This window comes from Musca vetustissima, unplaced genomic scaffold, assembly GCF_032173495.1.
Source record: "Musca vetustissima isolate MV318-11 ecotype Yass unplaced genomic scaffold, APGP_CSIRO_Mvet_v1 utg107451, whole genome shotgun sequence".
Taxonomy (NCBI): domain Eukaryota; kingdom Metazoa; phylum Arthropoda; class Insecta; order Diptera; family Muscidae; genus Musca; species Musca vetustissima.
The window spans coordinates 1-20,680 of record NW_026882823.1 but is presented as its reverse complement, the minus strand read 5'-3'; the positions used below and the strand labels follow the sequence as shown (position 1 = coordinate 20,680).

The 20,680-nt window shown below is 38.9% G+C and overlaps 1 protein-coding gene across 1 annotated transcript in view; it reads left to right on the top strand.

Moving 5' to 3' along the window:
- LOC133329516 (serine-rich adhesin for platelets-like) overlaps positions 1-11,126 on the top strand; it is a gene marked incomplete at its 5' end in the record, with an annotated part of 32,073 nt that extends 20,947 nt beyond the window's left edge. Inside the window, 3 exons of the mRNA XM_061537989.1 lie at positions 4,490-7,486; positions 7,517-8,783; positions 10,941-11,126. Of these exons, the coding sequence (XP_061393973.1) occupies positions 4,490-7,486; positions 7,517-8,783; positions 10,941-10,995 (4,319 nt within the window). The remainder of the gene's footprint in view (positions 1-4,489; positions 7,487-7,516; positions 8,784-10,940) is intronic.
- Between the last annotated feature and the right edge of the window lie 9,554 nt (positions 11,127-20,680).

Below are 20,680 nucleotides of genomic sequence, written 5' to 3'. Positions count from 1 at the left end.
GTACATGGACAAAATATTCGTCTTAAAATAAAAAAATGCAATGAAAGAAATATTTCTTTAAAAATCTACCCCGTTGATAGACCTTTGAAAAAAAATATTCTTTTGAAAAAACTGCCCTTAATAGCCCTTTGAAAAAAAATATTCGTTTAAAAACCTGTCCCTGGAAAATATATTCTTTTAAAAATTTACGACTTTTATAGTCTTTGGAAAAGTTCAAAGGGTATTTTATAGGCACACGACGTATTAAACATATTCCTTTGATCGAAATAGTCCTTTAAAAAATATTCTGTTAAAATCCTGACTTTGATAGTCCATGAAAAACCATCTTTTAAAACCCTGCCTTTAATAGACCTTGGAAAAAATATTCTTTACAAAATCTACGCCTTATTGTCCTTGGAAAAATATTCTTTACAAAATCTACGGCTTGTTGGTCCGTAGAGAAATGTTGATAGTCTTTAGATGAATATTTTCTTTAAATGTCGTTAATAGTCCTTGGAAAAAACATTCTTTTAAAAAACTACCCCTTTGACAGTTCTTGTAAAAATATTCATTTCAAAATCTAATACTTTTTTAGTCCTTGGAAAAAATATTTTTAAAAAAATCCTATTTACAATCTACGCCTTTGATAGTCCTTGGAAAAAATATTCTTTTTAAAATCTACGCCTTTGATAGGTCTTCAAAAATCCACGCTTGAGGACAGTCCTTCGAAATAATATTTATTAAAAACCCCACGCCTTTATAGTCCTTGCAAAAAAATATTCTCAAAACATCTTTTGCGGATTGCCAAATTTTATAAACTGCGATGAAAAAATGCTGCAAAAACCTTCAGTCGTAAAACCCCTCTTATATGGAGACTATGCCAAAACATGGTCCTATATTGATCTATACATAGATATCAGACACCAAGAACCCTTTATACGTAAACCGATATTATAAAATTTCCAAAATACCGAATATTGGGGACATATAATCATAATTTTTTTTATAGGAACCCGAAATTTTTTGTAGGAACCCAGTACGAACCCGAAATACAAAATTACAACTGATTTTGTCGGAAAACGTACCCCAGTGCATCGAAATACCGAATACTGGAGGGTAGCTAAGCTATGAAATGAACCAATATTGATCAGTTTTGATAGGAAGATTTTCTGTCCAGTAAGAACCCGAAATACCAAATTACAATTGATTAGGTTGAAAATCGTAACCAAAGTCTTCAAAATACCGAATACTATGAGAACCGACAAATGGGTTAATATTGAAAAAAATTGTTAGAAACATTTTCTACCCAGTGTTCTCCCTAAAAATAACAAATTACAGCCGATTTGGTCGAAAAACGTACTCAAAGGCTTCAAAAATCCGAATATTGGGGCTATCGTTATATGGGAACTATCCCAAAATAAGGACCAATAATCATAATTTTTGGTAGAAAGATTTTCTTCCTGTGGTAACCCAAAATACTAAATTACTATCAATTCAGTTAAAAAAAAAGCTTTCAAAAAATCCTAAAATACCGAACGGAGGAACAAACAGGCGGACATGGCTAAATCGGCATAGAAATGTATTTTCATCAGTAATATATCCTATATCCGGCTGGGATCTCCGATGAATATTTCGAGCTGTTGTTATACACTGTTACTGTTTTGGTGAAATGTATAAAATATAGTTGATATTTTTAGATATCTTTGAACATTCACATAATGCTAATTTTCTTGTATATTACTTACATTTATATTTGTATTACCTATATGGAATAAAACTTTAGATTCCCCCTCTAAACATGTGTGAAAAAATCATAAAAATCGGTTTAGTATTCCCTGAATTATTTACATTTGAAGTCAACGATGTTCCAAAATATACTTACGGTTCGATGCTGTGCGCCTATTACCTCAAAATGACTGTCTTGTAAAAGTGAAAATAATTTTTTTAGCTTCACATAGCTACTGTGTATGTATGTAGTACGTATGTAAACTTATGTACATACATACACAATTTTGTGCATAAAAACAATCAATCATCTATACATACATATCAATTAAAAATCGCACTACAGACTGTAGTTGACCTTTTGCCTAAAAGTATGCTATAATTTTCTATACAAACAAATCATCAACCCATTATGACTGAAAAATTGCCGTTTTAAGAAATCGATTTTTGAGGTGTTTTTCATTTTCAAGTAATAGGCGCCCAGCACCGAACAGTAAGTATATATCGGATCATTGTTAATTTCAAATGCAAATAACTCAGCGAATACCTAACCGATTTTTATCATTTTTTCACACATGTTTAGGGGGAAATTTAAAGTTTTATTACATTTCGACAATCTATCTATACTAATAAAAGAGTAAAGTGATTGACTGACTGATTTAACGATTCATCAACGCCCAGACGAAACGGCTGAAGCTAGAATCTTGAAATTTTGGGTGAGGGTCACTCTTGGTCTAAAGGTGACAGATAAGGCTGGGTTTTTGGAAATTCGTACTAGAACGGTATGAAAAGTACTAAATATGGTATAATTTGTATTTGGCGAACCAGTAGAGGTAGAACCCTGAATTTTGGATTGAGGGTCAATGATGGAGTGTATAATAGATGTAGCAAAGGGATTTTTTTTTTTGGAAATTCGAACTATAAGTATGCCAGAAGTACTAAAATGTACTTAATTTGGTACAATTTCGTAGCATGTGAATGGATTGAGTTAAAAACTTTAAATTTGGAATGCAAATTAAGGTTGAGAAGTGGGGTCGATATGAGGAGAGATTGGAAAGCGTGTACTCATGTGTGCTCATATGGTACAAAATTGATTTGGAGGTACAAATCGAGCTGGAATACTGAAAATTGATAGTAACATTACCGTCGGAATGTAGGATTGGGATATGTACGTAGTTTTGGAAATTTGTTACTTATGTGTACGAAAAGTACTAAATCGTACTAAAATTGGTACAATTTGGATTTGGGTGAACCGATAGAGCTGGAACAATGAAGTTTGGAGTTAGGATCATTGTAGGGATGTAGGATTAGGGTCAAGATTCAGTTTAAGAAAAATAGTTATGGGTACTAAATGGTACTAAATTTGGTACAATTTGAATTTTAGGTGAACCAATAGAGCTAGAATCATGAAATTTGGAGTCAGGATCACTGTTAAAGTGTAAGATTGAAATATGTAGGAATTTTTAGAAATTTGTACTAAATTTGGTACAATTTAAATTGTGGGTGAAGCGATAGAATTGAAATCATGAAATTTTGATTTAGGACCACTGTGGAGGTGTAGAATTGTGGTATGTAGGAAGCTTTGGAAATTGGTACTATTGTATACTAAATTTGGTACAATTTGAATTGTAGGCGAACCGATAGTGTTGGAATCCTGAAACTCGGATTTAGGATCACTGTGGGGGTGTTGGTTTGGGGTAAGAAGGAGGTTTTGGAAATTCGTACTACTGTGTACTAAATTTGGTACAATTTAAATTGTGGGTAAACCGATAGTGTTGCAATCCTGAAACTTGGATTTAGGATTACTGTGACGGTGTAGAATTGGGGTATGTAGGAAGTTTTGGAAATTCGTACTGCTGTATACTAAATTTGGTACAATTTGAATTGTGGGTGAACCGATAGTGTTGGAATCCTGAAACTTGGATTTAGGATCACTGTGGCGGTGTGTAGGATTGGGGTATTTAGGAAGTTTTGGAAATTCGTACCGCTGAGTATTAAATTTGGTACAATTTAAATTGTGGGTGAACCAATAGAGTTGGAATCCTGAAATTTGAGTTTAGAATCATCGTGGGGGTGTAGGATCGGGGTATGCATGAAGTTTTGTTGGATGGTTTAACAGGGTACTTATGGAAATAATGTGTGCTAAATGGAAAATTTGGACATTTGCAAATCAATTCCAAATTGTCTAAAACGGTTCTTGGTTCAAAGAAACATGAGTCTAAGACCAATTTTTCGATGAGGCACATTTTTGCCGTAGCACAGCTCATATACCCTGATTAGCCATTAGGATGAGGGTATAAAAAGCTTCGTAGATTTATTATTTAGAAATTGGGGGCTCACTTTATCTGTCTGTGTTAAAAGGTTTCTACAGGATTTAATTTCATAAGTCGCCTTTCAGAATCGTCGTTTTTCTTCTTAGTATGGAAAATGCGCCATTAGGACTAAATATATAAATCATATCACGGGGATATGAAATAAAAAGTTAATAGTCCCTTCGAGGACCAACGTATCCAAGCAATTTTCGGAAAAAATACGAACATGGTAAGTACAATTCTAGAGCTTAGCTACAGTTTCCAGTGTTTGACCAATGAAATGTGCATACATAAAAATGCTTTAAATTAATCCAGCTTAATATATCGGGGTTCTACTTTTCGGTAAGTGTTCAAATTAATATAAAAAGTACCTCAGAAAGTTAGTACATATTTTTATTAAAAATAATTAAAATAAAATTCCGATAGATTCCCAACAAAAAAATTATTTTTATTTAAATCTTCTCCCTTTGCAGGTAAATCAAGTAACTCAGACAAGAAATCCAAATCGATTGATGATGGTAGTCAATTGCCGGATGAACCATTAGATTTGGCCGACTTAGATTTATCCCGCTTGCGTTTGAGTAAAACAGACTTAGAAACCCTGTCGAGTATTGCTCCAGGACTGCCAAAATGTTTTCAAGAACAGCTGCTGGCCAAATTGCCGCCAACTCAAGCCCGCAAATTATCACGTACCCTAAGTGTACAGGCTGGGCAGTGTCAGCCCACAAGGATATATAAACGTAGTCAGAGTAGTGGCAGAACCACATTACCTAAAACTGAAGATGTGAAAGATTCAAAAAGTCGCGAAGTTAAAGAGAAAATTATTGAAAATGTCAACGGCTTAAGAGGTGAAGAGGATGCCAAGACTGCGGCTGAACCACCAACTCAGGAATGTTCTGGCAAAGAACCCTGCCCTTTGTACACTAGTGAGGTTAATGAAAAATACAAATACTATTCGCCATATGTGAAAAAGTCCAGCAAGGATATTTTGACGGCCACGGAAATACCCTCCTCAATGTTGGGAAGACCACCCAGTGGTCGGTTATCACCCTCAGCCTCGGTGGTGGAAAATACAGGAGCTGTGGCCAAACGTCCCTCACAACGAAGAATATCACGACTCTTGCGTCCCGACTTTATGGAACAACCTTTGGAGGAATCACCCATTGAGGCAAGTGGCCTAACTCCGGAGGAACCTGTCAAAACCCCCTGTTTGGAGACTCCACCAGAAATGTCGGCTAGTAAATTGAAGCATACCCGTCATGCTCGCAATAAAAGTTTAGATTTATTTTCGGAAAAATCCGAAATGTTGGGTACTCCAGGAACGGAGACCTTAAAGAGGAATCGTCGAAGTTTGTCACGACCTCGGGAATTTGATGAAAGTGAAAAATTGGCCAAACATGAATTGGCTGATAAAATCCTACAGGAATTGCAGCTGCTGTCGACCATGAGGTCGCAGCAGGAGAGATTGGTGGAAGAGGAGAGTAGTGGTGATATTACGGAACCCACTTTGGTGGAGAATAAAGACAAATCCACCACCACCTCCACAGCGACTTTGAAAAAAGTGAAGAAAGTTAAACCCAAGGAGAAATCCACTGAGTCCTCCACAGATAACGATAAGACCATAACGAACAGTACGACGACCACCACAGTTGTCAAGAAGGTGAAAAAGGTGGTGGTGAAAAAATCTGCAGATCCCGGCACTCCAAAAACCCCGCTGGCCGATAACATTCCAGGAAGTGATGCAGCTTCCAAATCTCTTATCACGGATTTGTATTCTCCCAAAAATGTGTCCAAACTGAAACGGCCCAAATCATATCCCACAAAGGATTCAAATACTGGCGATAGTCCTGGTCAGGGACAAATGGAAAGTGGGGTGGGCTCAAATAAAATAGGTTCCTCCAACATTTCGGTTCCCATTGCTGAAACTCCCACAGAAAACTCCACTTCCAGTGGCCAGGAATTGAATAACATTAGCGGTACAGCCACCCTGCAAAGAGAAAGTCGCCTGCTAAGACCAAAAAGTTATCCTACCTCAAAGTTAATGGCGCCCAAGGAGCTGAAAAAGCCCTCAAAATCCCGACTTTCCAATGTGGATGGTGGCCAAGGTCTGGAAGAAGTTAGTAATCCACCCAGTGGTTCCCTGCTGAAACCCAGTGCCACCACCCCAACCTCTTCAAGTAACCATGAAGGTGGCCTTTCCGTCACCATAATGCCCGAAGTTCCGGCTCCCAAGAAATTAATAAAAATTACCAAAAAATCGAAACTCTCACCACCAACAGCCACAGCCATTAGTTCGAATAGTTCCGCAAGTAATACGAATTCCAGTGTGGGTGATGATTCCAAGGAATCGAGCCCAGCCACACCCAATAATGCCAAAGAACCTGCCAAGGTGGCAGCGGTCGCGGAAAAGAAACCCAATAAGGGTCTACTCTATGCCATTGGCCAGAAATTTGAAAAGTTAAGAGCTTCCGCAACCAGTAACTCATGTGCCAATATACCCACTCAGAAGAAGGCCATTGCAGCATCCTCCAGCGGCGCCGCAGCCACCTCATCCAACAACAATGAAGGCTCTCAGAGCACTTCGCCCGAAAAGACCACGGGTAAATATTCCTTTGTCAAGAAAACCAAATCCCTTGGAAGTTCGGTAAGCAAAAAATCCTCGACACCCTCGGGTAACCAAGCACCTGGAGAAGGTAACACTCCTGGCTCCAAGGATTCGAAAACTCCCAGTGGTGATGCCTCGGCGAAACCTGTGAAAACCGATAAACGTTCCCGCATAGATGCCATGATCAGAAATCTACGAGAACGGTCGGTGCCTCGTTCCCAACCTATCATACACTCCGAATCGACTTATATCAAGAGGGCGGTGAGTGTGGAAGAAATGCCGGGGACCTTTAATCGTAAATCCGTCAACAGGGTTTTGGGTCTGTTCAAGCGTTACGAAAAGGATAACAGTGCAAATAGGGTGCGTACCGCCCGATCGGCCAGCAATATTCAACGACAGATCAACGATTCCGCAGATACCTCTCCCATCTATCAAAATGCCGATGCCATAATGAAATTGAAAGAGAAATCAGATGAGCTGGAAAGGAAATCCACCGAGAAGAGTCGCAGTGGTAAATCATTGGCCCAATGTAATTGTGGCCCACCCTCCTCCACCACCTCCACTCCAGCCAACGATCTCTCCAATTGCCCAGAGTGTCTTGAAAATGCCCTGGCCACGAATAAAATTAAAGCTCAAAATTCTTTCAACTCCCTGGAAGCCAACAAAACCGCTCAGGGTAATAAAGATCGACGCAAGGCTCTAATGTTGGAGCTATCCGACAAATCGATGAATCAAGTTCCTGAGAATAATTCGGCAACAGGACGTAACCCCAAGAAATATTCCTATATCAACGACAATGAAATCTACTCAAATCTGCCACCCTATCCTCGGGGAGCTGCCACACTACACAGTTCCTCATCGAGCAGTACGACGGCGGTGGCTGCACAGAATCAAGAAAACAACAACATAGGCAATGGAAATAACAACAACAACTTACCATCTTCCTACAACAATAACAGCTCCTCGCTGCTAAGTCAAACGACCGGATATCGCAGCATGACCTCCACTACTCTTCATGATCCCAACCACTCCGCCAACACCACCACCATGACCTCAAACTCCTCCTCCTCGAACCAAAATAATAATCTCATTTCACCCTCCTTCGATAATATTGCCAATTACTCATCGGATTCCAGAAGTTATCAAGAAGACTGTGCCTCCACAACCTCCACATTTCGTTCTCCGACCGAGGAGCCGGAACTCTACTTCGACAATTGGTCGGTTTGTTCCGAGGATAATTATCGTATGCATGGTGGGGCCACACCCTCACCCACGGTGTCCCGATTATCGCGTACATCCCAAGTATCATCACCCACCTCCCGACGTGGTGGTGGTAATGGAGATGGTGAAAGTTCAGATCCCAATGAAAGTATTGTGGATCGCATACGACGTCGAAGTTTCTATTGTCGTTTCAACGAAAAGAAACCGAAGAGAACGAGTAGCATTGTTGGCCCCAATGCTGTGCGTGAGTATTATCGTGAACAGCAAGCGGCAGCCAAGACAAGATCTTCCAACAAAATTTACCCCGAAGAGAGAGCACGATCCCCTGATATAACACAAGAATTTTTCCGACCCCTAAAACTCAGTCCCATTGGCACCGAACTTAAACCACCCGTATATAAATCTCCCTATACATCGAGTAGTAGCACCCATGAATATACCCTTACCCCGGGACGGCCCCGCAAAAGTCTCAATGATATACGAGCACCCACATCACCATCGGGTTTATCAGAGCGACGTTACACCAGTGCCGCCAGTTCCTCCTATAACACTCCAGAAAAAGATATTATGCCACACACTGCCATATTGTCGTCACGTTATAAAACCACATTACCCGATGATTCCGGTAGTAAATTGGCATCCACAACTGCATATTATAATACCTATAATCCGAAACGGCGTTTCTCCTATAACACAGCCACCCATGGCAGCAGCAGCGGAAGTACTAGTGCAGCAGCAAATGGCGGTGGTGTTGGTACCTCCTCGGCGGGCAGTAATTTGACCTCCACCGGTGGTCATATTGATGGATATGCCACAATGGGTCGAAGGCCAATACGTGCCTATGATCATCGTACTATGTCTCTCTTAGAGCCTGGCAGTTCTAGTAGTTATCGACATGAAGCGAGCACACCTTTACGTGATTATACCACAAGTTTATCGAGGTGAGTAAAATTTGTCTCCTAGAAATTTTTTTTAGAAAATCCTCTATTAAACATCCACGCCTAAAAGTCCCACTTGGAAATGTATTTTAAAAAATCCCCTCCTAAAATTCCTTTAGGAAAAATTCATTTTTTAAATCCACGCCTAAAAGTTCTTTAGGAAATACCCATGCCTAAAATTCATTAAGAAAATATCCAGGCCTAAATATCACTTAGAAAATATTTTCCCCTAAAAGTCCCTTAGAAAATATCTCCGCTTTAAAGGCCTTTAGAAAATATCTATGCCTGATATTCCTTCAGAAAATATCGACTCCTAAATAGTTCTTTGGAAAATATCCCCACATAAAATGTTTCTGGCCTTTGAACTCCTTAGTCTATAGAAGACACGCAGGTCCTTCAGCCCTTGAAGATTCTCTGTCATTTGAGTCTATAGAAAATACCCTGACCCTCCCGTCCATAGAAGATTCCCCGGTTCTTCAGTTCGTCTATGGAAGACTCCCCTCGGAGCTTGTCCATGGAAGTCTATCCCAAGAGCTCGTATATAGGCAAAGACTCCCCTAGAAGAAAACTCCCTTCCGAGATCGTCTAAAGAAACAAACTCCACTAAAGAAGAAGACTTCCCTCAGACTTTATTTGTAGAATAATACCCCCCTCAGAGTTCCTTTATAGAAGACTCGCTGTCTGACCTCCAGCTCGTCTATAAAGACTCCCTGACCCCTCAGGTGTTCTATAAAGACTCCCAAACCCTTCCTCAGCCCGTTTTGAGTACACTCCCTGAGATTTCAGCTCGTCTAAATAGGCTCTCCGACCCTTCCACTCATTTATAAAAACTCACTGGCCGCTCAGCTCATCTATAAAGACTCACTGGCCACTCAGATCGTCTATAAAGACTCCCTGACCCTTCAGCTCGTATATAAAGACTTCCTAATCCTGCAGCTCGCTTATAAAGACTCCCCGATCCTTCAGTTCGTTTGGAGAAGACTCCCTGACACTTTCTCCCATCTATCCGGCCCTTCAGCATGCTTCTAAAGACCCCCTGCTCATCTATAAAGATTCCCTGACCCTTCAGCTCGACCATAAAGACTCCCAGGCCCTTTCACTTCCCCATAAAGACTTCTTCAAATTTCAGCTCGATCTGACAAGACTCCCTGGGTTTTCAGCTCATCTAAATAAACTCTCCGACCCTTCAGCTCGTCTGTAAAGACTACCTGGCCCTCGTCTGTAAAGACTCTCTAAGCCTCCAGCTTGTTTATAAAGACTCCCTGACCCATCTAAATAGGCTCTCCGACCCTTCAACTAGGTTACAAAGACCATCTGATTCTTCAGCTTGTCTTTAAAGATTTCTTGGCCTTGAGCTGGCTTATAAAGACTGGCTGATCCTTCAGCTCACCTGTAAAGGGCATCGGGTCCCAAGCTCGCATATAAAGACAGCACATCCAAATAGGCTCTCCGACCCTTCAGCTCGCTCACAAAAACCCTCTGATACTTCAGCTCTCCTTTAAAGATTCCCTGGCTCTTCAGCTGACTTATAAAGACTACCTGATCCTACAGCTCACCTGTAAAGAGCCTCTGATCCTCAACTTTCATATCTACATTGACACCCTGGACTTCAGCTCGCATATATATAGAAAAACTTCTATAAAAACTCCAGCTCGTCAAAAAAACTCCCTGACCCTTCACCTTGAATAGAGAGACTCCCTGACACTTCAGCAAATATAAAGACACTCTGGCCCTTCTAAACCCCTATAAAAAATGCCAGACCCTTCAGCTCGCTGGTAACGACTCACATACACTTCAGCGGACCTACAACGATTACCTGATCCTTCAGCTCACCTGTTAAGGGTCTCTGATTCTCAACTCACTTATAAAGACTCTTCAGCTCGCCTATAATACAAATCTTGACCATCTGACCCTGGCCTTCAGCTCGCCTTAATATAGGCAAACTGTCTCATCAATTCGCCTATAATGAAACTCCAGCCCCTTCTGTTCACTCTTAACAGAACTTCCTGATCCTTAAGCTCTCCTATACAGGACTCCCTTAACCTTCAGATCATCCTTATGGTATTCTTACCCACCACCTTATCCTCTTACTTTTATAGCTAAATAATCAAAAATAACTAAATATTCAAAAATCTTCCACTTCATTTTTTCTCTTTCCAGATCCAATTCCCGTTATCGCACCCAATCCACATCGCGCAGTCCCACAAACATTTGATGTACCACACCGCAAAATGGTTTTTGCATATTCTGTTATTATGCCCAGGAGAGGAAGCGACTTAATATACCCAGTTCATCATCGGCCTCATCGAAAGGTAGTTCGAGTAGAAGAACCGGTGGTGGTGGCGGCGGCGGTGCCGCATCATCCTGTTCGACTGGTTCCAGGCATCAGCAAACGCAGCACAACAAACGTAGATTTTAAGAAAAAAGAAAATAGAAACAAAGAAAATAGACTTGAATTTTTGTTCCCCTCTGGAAATCCCCACCAACAACAAACAAAATCAACCAACTGTAGGCCTCATCCTAATACGAATCATTTCATAATGAAAAGAAATACCAAAAAAAATTAATTTTACGACCGCATTAATTTAAATGCGTTTTTTATATACACACACACCTAAACTGAGTAAAAAACTTGACTATTATTAAATAATTTAGAAATTTAAATAAGACTTATCTCTAGAAATTTTGCAAAAACAAAAGAGAAATTATTTGAAGAAGGCGGAAAAACTCAACAGAAACCAAAGGAAAATAGGAAACTCTAGTCTTCCTATTTTTTTGTGACTATATCTAGTCTCTTTTTTGTAGTTGTCGTTATTATTAGAAAATCATCATCATTATCATGATCATTATTATTATTAATAATTATTATTAAATATTTATTATTACGATCATAATAATCATTATCGCCATCATCATCATCATCATCACTGTTGAAGGTACTTCCCCTCACTAAGCAATTTCCGCAATTACAGTGCCTTCATTTGTTCATCCCTCTTTCTTCTCTTTTTTTAATTTTTATTACATCGTTACATTTTATTCTTCTTCTTCGAATTTTTGTTTTCGACTCACATATCATTTAAATATAAAAATTATTATTTATATATAATATTTATGTAACATTAGGTGCAAAAATGCAACAACAACAAAGTAACTAAATGTTGACGTTAATGACGAAACAAAAACATTAAAAAAATAAATTAAAAATGTATCAACAACAACAAAAACATTAAATAATTATAACAACGAATAATAAACTAGACGTTTTTACTACATAATTGAAAATAGAATTGTTTTTGTTTTTTAAATCAAGGACCAGGAAGATGTAGTGGGTGTTCCTTCTTTATATTGGGTCAAAACATGGCCCTCTATAGAAAATCTTTTGCAAAAAATATTTTCAACCTAAGAGCATCTGGCTAAAATTTTTAAAATCGAAAAGATAGCGGCACTTTATGTGGGTACGTCATCGCAAAAAAAGAAATGCCGAATGTTGGTAGAAACATTCGTCGAAAAAGTCGAAAACAAATTACAAAAATGGAGCGGAGCGGACCTTTATCTTAAAACATGATCATTATTCATTTTTCTGCATAGATGTACATGGTGAGATAAAAAAACTGCAACAAATCAAACGCCATAATTTTTACATTTTTTATTTAATTTTATTGAATGAAAACAAAAACGCCGGAAATAGCATCAAAGTTTAGAAAAAGTTTAGATTTGTTAGAATTGGTCAAATTTGGCACGAATTGTGGCCTTCAATGGCCAACGAAACCATCACACGCTGCCCGAATGTATGTACATTGAGGTGATCGACACTTTGGTAGTTTTTAGTGCCAACCTTGCTTTCCAAAATTCTCCAGACACAATAGTCCAACGGATTGGTATCCGGAGATTTTGGTGCGCTGGAAATGAAGCGAGGAACCTCATTTTGTAACCATTCTTGGCTGGCGCGTGCTGAGTGCGATGGTGGAATGTCCATGTCCATGTTTGCGTGCCCAAGGCTTTAATACACCCTCCAGAATATTTTCGCAATAATATTCGGCATTTATTCTGATGCCACGGTCGATTAATTCGAGCAGAGAATGACCATCGGCTGTTATGGCGGCCAACACCATCACCATGGCCAGCTTCGGTTGACCACCAGAACACATGCGGACAACGAAAGTTTTCTCATCGGAGAAAACCTAATTATACCTAAACCTATATATATATATATGTATATATATATATATATTCGAGTAGAGAATGACCATCGGCTGTTATGGCGGCCAACACCATCACCATGGCCAGCTTCGGTTTACCACCAGAACACATGCGGACAACGAAAGTTTTCTCATCGGAGAAAACCTAATTATACCTAAACCTATATATATATATATATATATATATATTCAGCTCACGAGCCATTTATCGGCCACTGCGACAAGGGTTTCGATCAAGTCGCTTCTTTACTTTTCGAAACATTTATGCTGATGTTGCTGTTTTCTACTGTGCACTGCCTTGACGTCGGTCTACGCCACCAGTATCACGGTAACGAGTGAATTCCATCACGAATAACTTTTTTTCTGAAAAATTCTCACCAAAATGATTTTGAACGCTTGTAAACAATATAATGAGCTGTCACTGGAATAATTTTGACAGCTGTCGGACGAGTGGCTTAGAAATGACAGCAGTCTAAAGTTGGTTGCTGTTTTTTTCATCTCACCCTGTACATATATGCATATGTCAGGTTCCAAAATTTCAAAATACCAAATTACAGCCACCACTTCAAAATACCGTAAATAGTGCAGAACGATCTATCTCACAGCATCTAAACACACTCCTTTCAGTTGAAAAATGCGGCTCTCAAAATTCCGAAAATAAAACGGGACCTTTATAGTTTCGAACACAAGGGAAGGGAATCTGGATAAGTAATAAGAAGGGCTGTACTGAACGTTAGCATTAATTGTCGACCTCTAGTTGGTCCAGATGGTTCAAAAATCGCGAAATATTGCACAAGCTCAGAATATAGATCCACAGAAAGTTAGTTTTTCGTGGAAGTTGTGTAGGGTATCATATGGTCGGCCCCGTCCGACTATACTGCTCCGCTCACTGGTTTATATTGGGTCAGAACATGGTCCTACAAAGAAAATCGTATAAATGATCACGATCTGTACTTGGAATGTTCGTACGTTGTACAGAACTGGCGCAGTTTTCACTTTGACGGATATACTCAAGAAGTTCAAAACCGATATTATTGCCTTACAGGAAATGCGATGGAAAGGGACAGGCGTAAGTACATCAGACGATTACGCACTGTATTATAGCTGCCATGAATCAAGACATGAATTTGGCTGCGTATTTATGGTTAATATAAGAATAAAAGTCCTCGTGTCCAGATTCGCTTCAGTAGATGAACAAATTTCTATAATTCGAAAAAACTAAGTTCTTTTACATCAGTATTATTTGCGCCAATGCTCCGACGAAAGACAAAGATAAACGGACCAAAGACATATTTTACGAGGGCCTAGAAACAGCATATGACCACTGCCCTGGCCATGACATTAAAATTCTCGTAGAATATTTTAATGCAAAAATCGGTAGGGATAATATTTTTGGTCCCACCGTCGGAAAATTCAGCATCCACGAAGAAACATCCGACAACGGCATGGGGTTGATTGACTTCGCGGCAGCAAAAAACATGGTAGATAGTAGCACCAGATTCAAGCATCTCGATATACACAATTACATCTGGATTTCATCCGATCATACAACGAGAAATCAAATCATAATCACGTTGTGATAGATGGAAGGCATTCATCCAGTGTTTTAGACGTTCGATCGATCCGAGGAACGAATATCGATTCGGACCACTACCTTGTAGCAGCCAAGGTTCGCACTCGTCTTAATAAACAGCAATGGTACTTACCCACCTGCTTGAGGAAAGCACTTCTTGCCTCGACAAATTGCAGCAAAAGCAACACTTGGGTATCGAAGACCACCATCAAGAAACCCATGGTACGATCAGGAGCAAAACACCAAACCGAAGAATTTGGTGCAGGCACATCCTCCTGTAGAGATGAAGATGGAAACTTGGTGACAGATACTGACAGCGTATTGAGAATTTGGAAGGAGCATTTTGGTAAGCTTCTGGTATCAAATAGTGGCGGTGATGAAGATATCTCAGAAATAATAAGAGATGATGGTATAGTGTGTATACCACTTAGCCCATATGAGGTCAGAGTAGCAATTAATCGGCTGAAGAATAATAAAGCAACAGGTGCCGATGGGTTACCAGCCGAACTATTCAATGCTGGTTGTCAGATGCTGGTCAGGAGCATGTACCATTAGTACAATGATTAGTACAATTTGGCTAGAGGAATGTATGCCCAATGATTGGTATCTCAGCATCCTGTGTCCAGGACACAAAAATGGACACAGAAAGTGTTTGTTAACATCCAGCTGGAAAAGGTCATATGAGAGGCAAAGGTGAACAGAAATGGCACTCTGACCACCAAGCAACACATGTTATTCGCCAACGCCGATGATATCGATATAGTGGGTCGAACATTGCGTGCGGTAACAGCAACCTCTGAACTGAGGAAGGCCACGAATTATATGGAAAGATCAAGTGGAAGAGAATATTTCGGAAAATGGTCTTTCAAATTGTGAGCTGTGCACAAGACCGACGCGCCTGGAAATCTTTTTAAGCTCGGCTTATGGAACAAATGTTCTGCCACAAACCAGTAAACCAGTAAGTAGAGATTTTTGGCAAACTTTCAACCGAATTGGCTATAATTTTGTATTTTTGGTTCTCATTTTTGGTTCTTCCATTTACCTCACATATTCCGGTATTTTGAGAAAGATGGACACGTTTTTCCACCGAATTGACACTTTTTTGGTATTTTGGATTCACATAGGGTAACACACATCATAATACTAAAAATTATTAATATTGGTCCACTTTTTATGATAACGCCTATATTTCGGTATTTTGGGGAGTTTTTTATGTAATTTGATATTTCGAATTCGAATTGCTTATTTCTACCAAAAAGTTTTCAATGTTGGGTCGCTGTTTACGACAATGAGGCAGTAGCACAGTGTATATACCCTCATTAGCCATTATGCTGAGGGTATAAAAATAGGGTTTTTCATATCAGGAATAATAATTTTTCTGAACCATCCTATTTTCGAAGGTTAAACAGAATATTCATTCTTCGACTTAAAGTTGTAAGACACTCCACATACATATGTAACTTAAGGTTATTATAATTGTCAAAATAGGATAACCCAAAAATAAAATGATTATGATCACAACAATCTCTAAATGTGGGACAGCTAACAGGTGTTATTTTTATTTTATCCTAAATGATGGATGTTTGCAAAAACAATGCCAATTGACATGACAATGTCAATTTTGATAATAATCACAAGTTCTTATTGTCTCATGTTTATCATAAATGACAATAAAATAAATCCAATTTTCCAAAAAAAAATGTAGATCATAATTGATTGATTAGAGTAAAGTAGATTCATAACCGAAGATAATTCCAATATGAATGCAAAAAACAAACCAAACGGGGTTGCTGAAATCGCCACTCCCTCAGCATTTGCAAAGATTTCCAAAAGTTGTGCAAAAAAAAAACGACGCAGGAAGATTCGGAAATCATGATAAGCTTAACTACAAAAACACACCACTCATTACAACGGGAGGGAAAAAACAACAAGTGGCGAAGAAAAACGTTGACACGCACACAAATGCACATAACTCATGTACATGAATATCTAATGGAGAAAATGGCGAACTCGTGCCAAGTGTTTGTTTTCACTATTTACGTGTACCGGGAATAATCATCTGCACATGTTTTTCATTCGTCACCGAGATTATCTCCCCGGAAGCCATAGAAGGACGAATTACAAAAGCAAAACATCAACAATACCAACGAAAACAAACAATAACAGAATACAAATACACTTGTATGGTATAGCTGATAGCAGCCATTCATTCATCGATGATAATGATGATAGTCCTGATTGTATCCCATAGATAAAACAATAAAATTAACAAAGGATATTGGGAAGCCCTGTTCGGTAAAGATTGGAAAGCAGGATAATTTTATTGGGAAATATTGTGAAAAAAACATCTTGATAACTCAATTTGCTATTGGTTTAATAGAAATGCTCTCAAGAACACAATAAGGTAACAAAATAAATTATTTAAAATTTAGATGATTTCAAAATCGATTTCCTTACACTACTTCACAAATCTCAACAAAATCATTAAAAACGATATTACCTTGTTCTGGAAGAAATACCTTTTAATATTTTCTGAAGGCCTCTCTTCGGATGGTCCTCAACATAAACAACTTTGAGTTCATACAAGTGTAAAAAGTAATGTGTTAAAATATTGCTTTATCGTCTTTGAGAACACCACCTAAAATTTTTTGAGCAACATTTTTGTAGAACATAGCGAGAATGGATAGCCTCTACCATAGATACACTGACAGGTACTTGAAATGAACATATAGAGAAAATACCAAAAAGTGGACTCATACCGACATTTCTACAAACCGATTATGTTAACCATGATACAAATTTCAGAAATTTGTAATGGATAATTATACTCTCAGCCTTATGGCTAATGAGGGTGTACACACTTTGACACGTTGAAAATGAGCCTCATCAAAATATTGGTTCTAGGCCCCATGTTTCTTTGGACCAAATTTGTTTTCATCCAAACTTTACCCATCTTATTGTTTCTTCCAAACGTAGTTCAAGTTCGAAGATGGGGAATATCGGTCCACTCCATCTGGTACCTTCCACAGAGGAGCTAGGCTTAATGCGGGTTATAGTTCATATATAGTTCATTATCGAACCTTACGTTCTAGTTTTTTATCTCGATATCCTTCGCAGGTGAAATGATTGCAACAGAGTCTTAAAACTAAACCCAAAACGCGGAACAAATTCGATAACTATTTTAACATAAAAAAGGGTGTTATATGGGGACTACGCTCAAAAGAGGGCGAATATTAATAATATTTGGTAGGGAGATTTGTTACCATATACGACTACAAAATACCAAATTGCAGCGAATTCGGTTGAAAAACGCGCTCAAGAACGCCAAAATACCAAAAATTGGGGGTACCCTTATATGGAGGCTACCCGAAAAAATTTACCTATATTCATAATTTTTTGTGGAGAGAACTCAAAATACTAAATTACATCTATTCGGTGGAAAAATACGATCCAAACCCTCAGAAAACTGAAAATTTGGAGGTACCGTTATATGGGGACTACCAGAAAAAGTAGACCTATATGTATAACTTTTTTGTAGAGACATGTAGTACCCAATAAGAACCCACTGTACCAAATTTCAGTGAATTCGGTTGAAAAACGCTCTCAAGAACCCCAAAATACCGAAAATTGGGGGGTACCCTTATATGGGAGACATGCCTAAACGTGGACCATATATCCCATCTTCGAACTTAACCTGCCTGCAGACAAAAGACAACACAATGCAAAATTTTAACACCATATCTCAATTCTGATCAAGAATATATATACTTTATAGGGTCGGAAATTAATATTTCGATGAGTTACAAACGGAATGACAAATTTAATATACCCTCTATACTATGGTGGAGGGTATAAAAATCGTATCTTGTGATTACTTAAGACCGGTAGTAGAGCGAAATGTACTACATGCGATTATACTGAAGAAATGTAATCTCAAAAAATGCATATTATAGGTAAAAATGAAGATATGAAGCTATATCTCAAAGTATAATAGGGTCGCCATCACTTTGACCTACGGCGAATTTTCCCTTTTGGGGTTTTCAATAGAAACATAAATTTTTAGGTATTACCGATATGAAGGTTTTAACCGCATTTATCCGAAGGACTTGTTATGTGGTATTTGGAAGCTCACGCATATCTTGGTCCCTCTTTCATTTTAATTGTGGACACTGACATCGCCGCGTTGTCACCTATTTTCATCACCCGTTGAAATAGTGAGCTTATATGTTCCACGAGTTCACCCATAAGGACTATAAAAACATGGGTTTGGGCGTAGGGTTAGTTGCCCACACTCGGAAAAAATTAATATCTACTATGAAAAAGTAACGAAAAAGAAAACCAAAATTCGGAAAATTCAGCCTTCATGAAGAAGCATTAGTCAATGGCATGAGGTTGATTGGTTTCGCGGCAGCAAAAAACATGGTAGTTGGCGGCACTAGATTCAAGCATCTCGATATACACAAGGCTACCTAGATTTCTTCTGATCAAGCAACGAGAAATAAAATTGACCATGTTGTGATAGAAGGAAGGCATTTGTCCAGTATTTTAGACGTTCGATCGATACGAGGAGCGAATATCGATTCGGACCATTACCTTGTGACAGCCAAGGTTCGCACCAGTCTTAAGGTAGCAGCCAAGGTGCGATCTAATGTAACACGGAAACTCGACGTCGAAAAGCTGCAAACACAACAGGGAGCAGAAGCCTACTCAACTCAACTTGCCCACCTGCTTGACGAAAGCACTCCTTGTCCCGATAATAATACAACAGAATAGAAACACAATGGCAAAGAATTACCCACTACATACAAACTGCAATAAAAGCAATACTTGGGTACCAAAAACCACCCATGGTACGATCAGGAGTGTCGAAGTGCTACTGATATGAAAAAAAACGGTAGCAACACATAATGCGAGGAAGATTTATCGGGATAAAAGGAGAGAGGAGAAACGTATTTTCAGAAAAAAAGAAAGAACAAAGAAAACGTGAGTGAAAGCAAATCGAGATGTACAGAAGTCATAACGAAGTCCGGAAATTTTACCAACGAGTAAAACACCAAACCGAAAGTTTTTGTGCAGTTTTTGTGTAGATGTGAAGAAGGAAACCTGGTAACAGATACAGACAGCGTGTTGAGGATCTGGGAGGAACATTTTGAAAAGCTTCTGGTATCCCATAGTGGCGGTGAAGAAGTTTCCCCAGAACCAATAAGAGATGACGATATAACTTGTATACCACCTAACCAAGATGAGGTCAGAGTAGCAATTAATCGGATGAAGAACAATAAAGCAGAAGGGGGCTGCCCAGGTGATATTTTTAACATCCTGCTGGCAGGGGTCATACATGAGCAAAGGTGAACAGAAATGGCACTCTGTACACCAAATAACACATATTACTCGCCTATGGCGATGACATCGACATAATGGGTCGAACATTGCGATCGGTAACAGCCACCTTTGAAAAAAATGAGAACGAGTCTGACAAAGTGGGTCTGGTACTAAATGGTGAGAAGATCAGGCCGAAGATATCAACACGCTAGACGTCCATTAGACTCGGACCACTGGTGGAATGTAAAAACTACAGCTTCGAGGTAGTCAAAGATTTTATATACATCGGTACCCCGCCATAAATGATCTGCGTTGACGGTGAATATCGTCGTCGAATGAACCACGACTTGTACCAGCTATTCTCGGACATCGGCATTGTCAGACATATCGAGCTGCAGAGGCTACGTTGACTAGGTCATGTTGTGAGAATGGATGAGGATGGATGATGGCATTCGATGCAAATTTAAGTGAAGGATGACATATCAAAACATGGTCTTTCAAATTGGAAAAAACTGCGCACAAGATCGACGAGCCTGGAAATCTTTTTAAGATCGTTTTATTGAACAAATGTTCTGTCTCGAGCCAGCTTCAGTAAGTAAATATATATTTAAGGTATACGTTTTTATCAAATAGGTTTCAGATTTTATGTTGATCATATCGGGTTTTCAATTGGCTTCAAATTAAATTTACAACTTAATAAAATATTGACCCTTTGTTAGGGAGGTACCAGAAGTAGAAGGCCGTCTGGTCCCACCTTCGGACGTGATCTAGACTAGATTGTGCCGAGTTTGTTTCGAATCAAACAT